The sequence below is a fragment of the Mangifera indica genome, chromosome 3 (genome assembly GCF_011075055.1).
Source record: "Mangifera indica cultivar Alphonso chromosome 3, CATAS_Mindica_2.1, whole genome shotgun sequence".
In the NCBI taxonomy this organism is placed as follows: Eukaryota; Viridiplantae; Streptophyta; class Magnoliopsida; order Sapindales; family Anacardiaceae; genus Mangifera; species Mangifera indica.
In genome coordinates this window covers 7,866,428-7,873,691 of record NC_058139.1, presented here as the reverse complement: position 1 = coordinate 7,873,691, position 7,264 = coordinate 7,866,428, and the positions used below count along the sequence as shown (strand labels likewise).

General features: G+C 34.0%; 1 protein-coding gene across 1 annotated transcript; it reads right to left on the bottom strand.

Moving 5' to 3' along the window:
• Positions 1–1,417: 1,417 nt before the first annotated feature.
• Positions 1,418–6,120, bottom strand: LOC123210844 (LRR receptor-like serine/threonine-protein kinase IOS1). The gene is made up of 13 exons (XM_044629333.1): positions 5,933–6,120; positions 5,286–5,826; positions 4,721–5,196; positions 4,505–4,640; positions 4,341–4,412; positions 4,157–4,228; positions 3,983–4,063; positions 3,251–3,402; positions 2,904–3,130; positions 2,675–2,801; positions 2,471–2,533; positions 2,190–2,379; positions 1,418–2,057 (listed from the first exon to the last, which is right to left on the bottom strand). The coding sequence occupies exons 1-13, from the start codon at positions 6,018–6,020 to the stop codon at positions 1,649–1,651; spliced, it is 2,634 nt and encodes an 877-aa protein (XP_044485268.1). The 5' UTR covers positions 6,021–6,120; the 3' UTR covers positions 1,418–1,648.
• Between the last annotated feature and the right edge of the window lie 1,144 nt (positions 6,121–7,264).

The following is a 7,264-nucleotide window of genomic DNA, read 5'->3' as shown; positions in this document are numbered from 1 at the left end:
AAGCGAAACATAACAAAAAGGTATCAACATATATTATATACGCTACCTCCATTTACATGAATTATATCTGAATCGGGTGTTCCTCGTAAACTATCATCCAAACTAGCTAGGCTTATAAATCCTTTAATATGGTTATAGAAATCTGCTAATGTGAATATGCAATGTGTCAATATGAAACAAAATGTGAAATTTTCAAAACAATTGTAATATTCTTATGAAGATTTGGTCAACTTCTGAAAGTTTTAATATTTCTTTATGATAAATTATATGAAATTTCTAACATTTGGCACACAATGAGGGTCTAGGCCTCTAGGGTAAACCATTCCATCCCCTGCATTGACTAATTCTCACTTGTCAAGCTCAGAACAAAAATAAATAAGGTCAATATCAGAATGACAATAAAATATAAGAGGCTTAAGAAAATTTGAAGGTTTTTTTTTTTTTCCACACCTTGCATAAATTTGAGGCTACCTAATTCTATATAACTTAATAGATCAATTTCAATCTGGATTCTTCAATTTTAATATATTCTAGGCCAAAAGACTCATTCCCACCCAAGGCATGGTGAAATTCCAAACTTTTATTTTTTAACTTTCAAAAACTTAAACACTCATCTATGATTTAGAAAACTAATAATTTTTTTCTAAAAATAAGTTAGAGTTATGAGCAAAATCATCATTTAATAATAATATTTAAAGTCTATACATTTTACTCATTTAATTTAAAAAAATAATAATTTTTCTTAAAATTAAGTTTTAAAAAATGATATTTTCTTCTCTATTTAGGGTTTCTAATTTCGTAGGTGAATTATTAATCAATGATGGCCGATCTCTCTCCTTTTCAGTGTTGTCTCTCCTTTCGTGTTTAATATAGCATCAACAAAACCGATTTCCTCATCTAGACCATTGTCATCGCCATCCACTTTCTCTAAATCAATTGTCTCAGTTGATGAATCATTGCCTAAATCAATTTAATAATTTTTTTTCCTAGATAGTTTTCCTTTCGGATGTTGGACTTTTGTTAGGTCCACTTTCTCTAAAAGCTAGTAGCTCCAGAAATTTAGTCTTGGACACAAATTCCCAAATGACATTTGAAGCATTTTGTGTTCTTAAAACTTTTTGTCTAACTTTATAGATATATAACCGGAAAACTAGTTTTAGTAAGGGGAAATTCTGTCCAATTTGGTCAAATGAATAAATCTCAAAATATAATAGTCGGATTATATTAAATAAATTAAAGTTTCATAAATATAATGAAGATTCAAATCTAAATTTTTCTTTTTTAAATTTTAATATTTCACCAGTTTTGTTAACTTTAAAAAATGAGAAATAATAAACTTTACAATTGATATGCTAGTGCTATTGTTATCACCAATGTGATAAAATAAAAGACATAAACCAAGGATATAAAGCAAACCTGAAATCTGTAATGCAATGATATAAAACACTCATAGTACACAAGAATGTGATTACAAATAGAAACATCACGCTTGAAGCACTAAAGTAAAAGTTTTAACATAATATAATGTGATAGACTGAGGCACCAAAACCATTACGTTTATTTGATTTTTCATAGAATTCAGACACCAACTGAAGTTGAAGAAGCAATGAGACTCGAAAAGCCATCTTAATTTGCTGACCTGAAAGAACTACCTTGCTGAAGGAATGAGATCAGTTCCTAAATTTAGGGACACCATTTCATGATGATTTCCTGGTTGAACCCCACGTCTTTCCTTCCGAGCAATCTCCATTTCTAAACATTGACTCAGTTCCCTCACTACATAATTCATGCTTGGCCTTTCATCGGAAGTTTGAGACACACTAAGCATTGCTATTTCAACAGCTTTCCAGGCTGAGTTGATGTCAAAGTCTCCTCCTAACCTTGGATCGACTGTCTTTTTGATATCTCCTTGTGCAATCATGGAACCAACCCACTGGCTTATGTGATTATTCCCATTGTTATTTGCAATCACCGGTCGACTTGTGATCAACTCCAGAAGAACAACCCCAAAACTATAAACATCACTCTTCTCAGTTAATCTATATGTTTGACAATACCTGCAAGTTCAAAAAGAATACTTACTCCATAAAAAATTAAACAAAAAAGGTGGGTAAATCTTGCTAAACCAACTTTATTAAGGTGTTCTTTCTTTTGATCACTTCAAGTATGAGATGAAGAAAATTACTTACTGAGGGTCAAGGTAGCCGAAGGTACCAGCAACACCTGTTGACAAATGAGTGCCACCTTCAACTGAGAAAGTTTTTGTGAGCCCAAAATCAGCTATTCTGGCGTGGAAGTTTTCACTTAATAGGATGTTTGCAGACTTGATATCCCTGTGTACTCTGGGTGGTTTACAGCCATGGTGTAGATACTCCAATCCTGCATTTCAAATTCCCTTAACCAAGTTCACCTAAAGGCCCAAATATGAAACTAAATGAAAGCTAAACGAAAGACTTGCAAATTGATTAACCTTGTGCTGCCTCCACCGCTACACGAAGTCTCCCTTCCCAACTCATGACATCTGCACTCTTATCTACATCCATACAGAAAAACAAATAAATTTACAACTGATTCTAAGTTTTCTCTTTTTGATTATCTCTCTTGTCATCCATTTGGTTTGAAAGTTTCAGAAAATGAAGCCATTAATTATCAAATGGCCTAGTAAAAAACTAACTTGACAGATGCTGTTTCAAGTTTCCATTGGCCATGTACTCATAGACGAGCCCAATTTGCTTGCCTTCAGCGCAATATCCGTAAAGGGGTGTGAGGTTTCTGTGATGCACTGTCTGAAGAAGCTTCACCTGTAAATTAAAAAAATCTCTTTAGACTTCACATCGCACGCACATAATAAGTAAGCAAGCTCAAAAGACTAAATGCAAGTTCTATTAAGATTCACATGATACCTCTGCTTCAAACTCTTCATATCCTTGATTTGATAATTCAGAAAGAATTTTCACAGCAACTTCAGTATCATCATCCAAGTAACCATGGTAAACACTTCCAAAACTTCCTTTACCAAGTTCTCTTTTGAAGTTGCCGGTGATCATCGAGAGCTCAGCATATGTAAATCGTCTGATCTTTTCCGTTAACACATATGATGATTTTCTTGGGGTTCTTCCCCATATATGTCCTGATTAAATCAATAATCAGAGTAAGAATAATACTACGATACATGTGAAAATACATGAAAATTTCAGGTGCATGTGCTCTGGACTCTGGGGTTACTAATGCTAGCAATGCAAAAAGATACCTCGTCTTGGACATTTAATTCTGCAGAAAATAACCAATGCAGCTGATAGTATGAACAAGGCAGCGAATGCTACTACAACTGGAACAACAACATTGTTCTTCTTTTTCTTGGCGCATGAAACTGAAGCGCAAAGATAGGGATTGCCATCCACACTTCAATCAAACACCAGTGAGAACAAATGTGAGAGCTGAGAATTATAGGTGTTAAATAAACAAACTGACCCAATGCAAATTGGGGGTTCACTCCATTTTTTGGGCAGATTGCCAGACTGAAGCCCAAATTGATCCAGCCCAAGATTGATCAGGTCTTTATTTACTTAAGAACAATAAATATATAAATTAATAGTACAAATTTAATTGAATATTTCTTATAAAATTTAGTAAATTCTTGCTATGGTAAATAAATAAATGTGAGTACCATTATATAGGTGTAAACCCATAATCAGAGCTGAATTACAATGCCCAGAGAAAATTGTAAACAAACTGTTTGATATGAAAAACTCATTATGATATTTGACCAAAATAATAAAAATATTTTTTTACAATTAAATTTAAAGGTTGACTTTAACATACAAGTGAAAATTTGATCTTTTCAAACTTAGAGGTTGGAAATCGGTCATTTCATCCAACCTTGGATGGGAAACTTTTTTCAGAAATATCATTGAATCAGAAAATTTCAAAGTGTATTTGACTTCATATGGCATCACAGTTGTTGACAAGAAGAAAATCGTACCTTAATGATAAGGAGCCACTTTCTGATCTTTCAATAAGATCAACTGGAAGTGAACCTGTGAAATTATTTCCACTTAACTTTCTGCAAAATTCATGCCAGAAATATGAATTAATCCCTGGTTTTGATACCAAGACACATCCCATTTCAATTTATAAATCCCACGAATTAACTTACAAGGTGTTCAAGAATTGCAGTTCAGACAGAAACTTAGGCACTGATCCAGTCAAACTATTGTTTGATAAATCCCTGAAAATTAAAAAAAAAAATTAATTTGTTCAGTCAACCAATTGATCTCATCTTCAATAGGCTGAAGATTCACTAAATTAATCATGTGAGATGGAGATTTATATATACTTACAGTTGTTGAATCATTGTAAGATTGGAAATGTATGGAGGTATTTCACCAGTCAACCCATTTGAAGACAAATCCCTAAATTCATGTCCATTCATTTTATTAACAAAGTGTCATTAAAATCAAACTAAAAAGTTAAATAAAATGTGTTATTGAAGACATAAACCTACAGGGAAATAATTCTTGGAGGATCATAACCATTGAAGTCGCAATCAAGTCCAGCCCACAAGTAGTCTTGAGGAAGACATGGATCTCCTTGCCAATCTTTCATCTTATACAATGACTTGATATTGTTGATAGCATCAGCTAAAGTTGCAGATTCAGCAGAATAATTAGTATTAAAAATTGTCTGTACTGTTAGATGCTGGCAATTTGGAAGAGCTTACCATCTTCTTGCTCAGTTTCTGATTGGGGGAGATCTTTCACCACATAAATTTCGACTGCGTTGAGGATTGGAGGCAGGGTTGAATCTTCAGTTTTAATTATTTGAAACACCAGTTGTGCTCCGCTCAAGGATGAAGGGGTGTATACAGAGGATGTGTACAAGTAAGTTGGACTAGTAGGTCCATACAAGTAGTCTCCATTCACAGTAATATTGAATCGTCTGGACTGATTTGCAGGAAGATCTTCAAGTTCAGCAAAGTGCATGTACACATAAATCTTCGAAGTCGGATCCACAGGTGTGAAAGTGAGTTGCAACGGCTCACTTACATTTTTTGGTATCCCAGCACTTTTCATCACAATTTGTGGAGGCTGAAAGTCATTGTGACTATCAGCATCAACTGTGGCATCGGTAGTCAACTGATCCATGGTGGAATCGTTATACGGTACCCATCTTCGATCGAAAACATCATCTGGATACCTACAGGATTGTAAAAATTTTCTTACTAGTTAAGCATAGAGTGAACTTATCTTAAATTTGTAGCCATAATTGTCACCTAAATGGCTCACCTGAGTATTGCATCTGTAATCGGTTGAACATTCATCCTTGCATAGATTATAAGCGAGTCAGCTGATTGAGTTACATAGGTGGTATTTTTCAGTTGCCTGAATTCTAGAGATGAAATCAGTGGTGTCCCTGAGCCTGTATTCACCAGACAGATGTCGATATAATCTGATGGCGAAAAATGTATGATTTCCCTAAACAGGATGGTGGAAACATTGCCAAGAACAATAGAATCCCACTGATTAACCCCCAGGTACAAATCAAATGATTGTGGTGGTGTAGCTTTGTCATCAAAATTTCCATAGAAGAAGTTTGCCCTGATCAAGTATCTACTTTGCTTGGTGACTTTTATATGGTAACAGTTTTTGGATCCTTCAGGAAAGCTTCTGAGAGTCCATAGCGGTTTTTGAAGACTGTCTAATTGATACGTTGCAGACACACTGTAGGTCACCCCAGTTGCTATGAAGCTTGAATCAGAAACATAATAAAGGCCAGTTGTTGGATCAGTGTAGTTTGAAGTTGCTCCACAATCTATGCTGATAAATCCTGGAAACAGAAGTAAAATCATTAGCTAGTTCCGAGTTACATTATCCATGGCAATCAGTGTTAATTTTAAAAAAAAAAAAAAAAAGATTCAGAAATGAAAGTTGACCTGGTTCCTGAGCATGAACCTGCAGAAGAAAAAAGGCAAAAGCAACTAGAAATGCAAAGCATTTACAGTGAAACATTCTCATGGCCATCTTCTCTGGTTTCTTCCAGGGAATATGATCAAATTAAGAAGTGTTAATTTGGCCAGTCATAAAGCAATTCATTTAGCTATGTATGTAGCTGTAGAAGCTTGCATGTCAATAAAATGTAGAATATTTGATAATGAAAAGTCTTCGTATAATTAAAGTCTAATATTCCAGCTCTATTTCTAACTCAATTGATGCTCGAGTAATATTAAAATGAATCAAAGAATTCCAAGTCAATGTGATAGGCGGGATCCATAGGTTGCAGCCAAAGGAGAAAAGTTTGACCAAATTACAGTCCGAAGGTATCATGGAGAGGGAATAGTAATTTACAGCCTACGAAATCCATCAAGGTTGTAGAGTGTAGTCAGCTGTTAGCATCTAATTCAGGATGAGACAAATCTTGTAAAGCCATCACAAACTACTGCAGAAAATTGATTTTCAATAATGATTCTGCCATCTATTTACTGTGTTTATCCAGAAGAGAGAACTATTATTTTCCTTTTGTTTTTTTCCCTGATCTAAATGACACTTTGCCACCCATGAACTTGAAAAAGGACAGCGTCCAACTTTCTCTTTAATTTTTTCTTGTTTAACAATTAAAAGGCATAAAGGTAATTAACCGAAAAAATAGTGAATTAAAAATATTATCCGAAATATTAACTATTGCGCTTGACAACAATCCTACTATTAAATCTACCTTTGAAAACTCCTACCGTAACAATCCGGCCTAATCATCTTAAACCCTCCCAAACCAAACAACTCTTCTTCTCGTTTACCAATCATCCTGCCAAATCATCCCACCTCTCGCACATTATCTTCACCTCTTCTCTCGTTTCAGCTCTGCAACATTCTCCGTCTCTACCAAACAAACAAATAAACTGAGTTTTATTCTCTTGCTAGGAGATTCAATTTAAAGATTTCAAAGGCAATTTCAATTTCGGTTTCAAATTCAACGATTCTTTCTATCTACACAAAATGTTTGACTCAAACCGAGCTGACTCGATTTAATTCAAATTTCCTTAGTTCAAATTTAAACAAAATTTAAGTTAGAAAGTTCATCTCATTTTAAAACCAAACTGAACTCAAACGAGAGAAAATTCAGCTTGTGAGCTGAACAAATTAATCGATTAGATTCAAACTTGGCGTCTGATTATATTCAAATTATGTTAAATAATTATTAAACAATTTTATTTTATCAATGAATTACAAATTTAAACCATGAATCTGAGCTATGGATTTGAATTATAAAT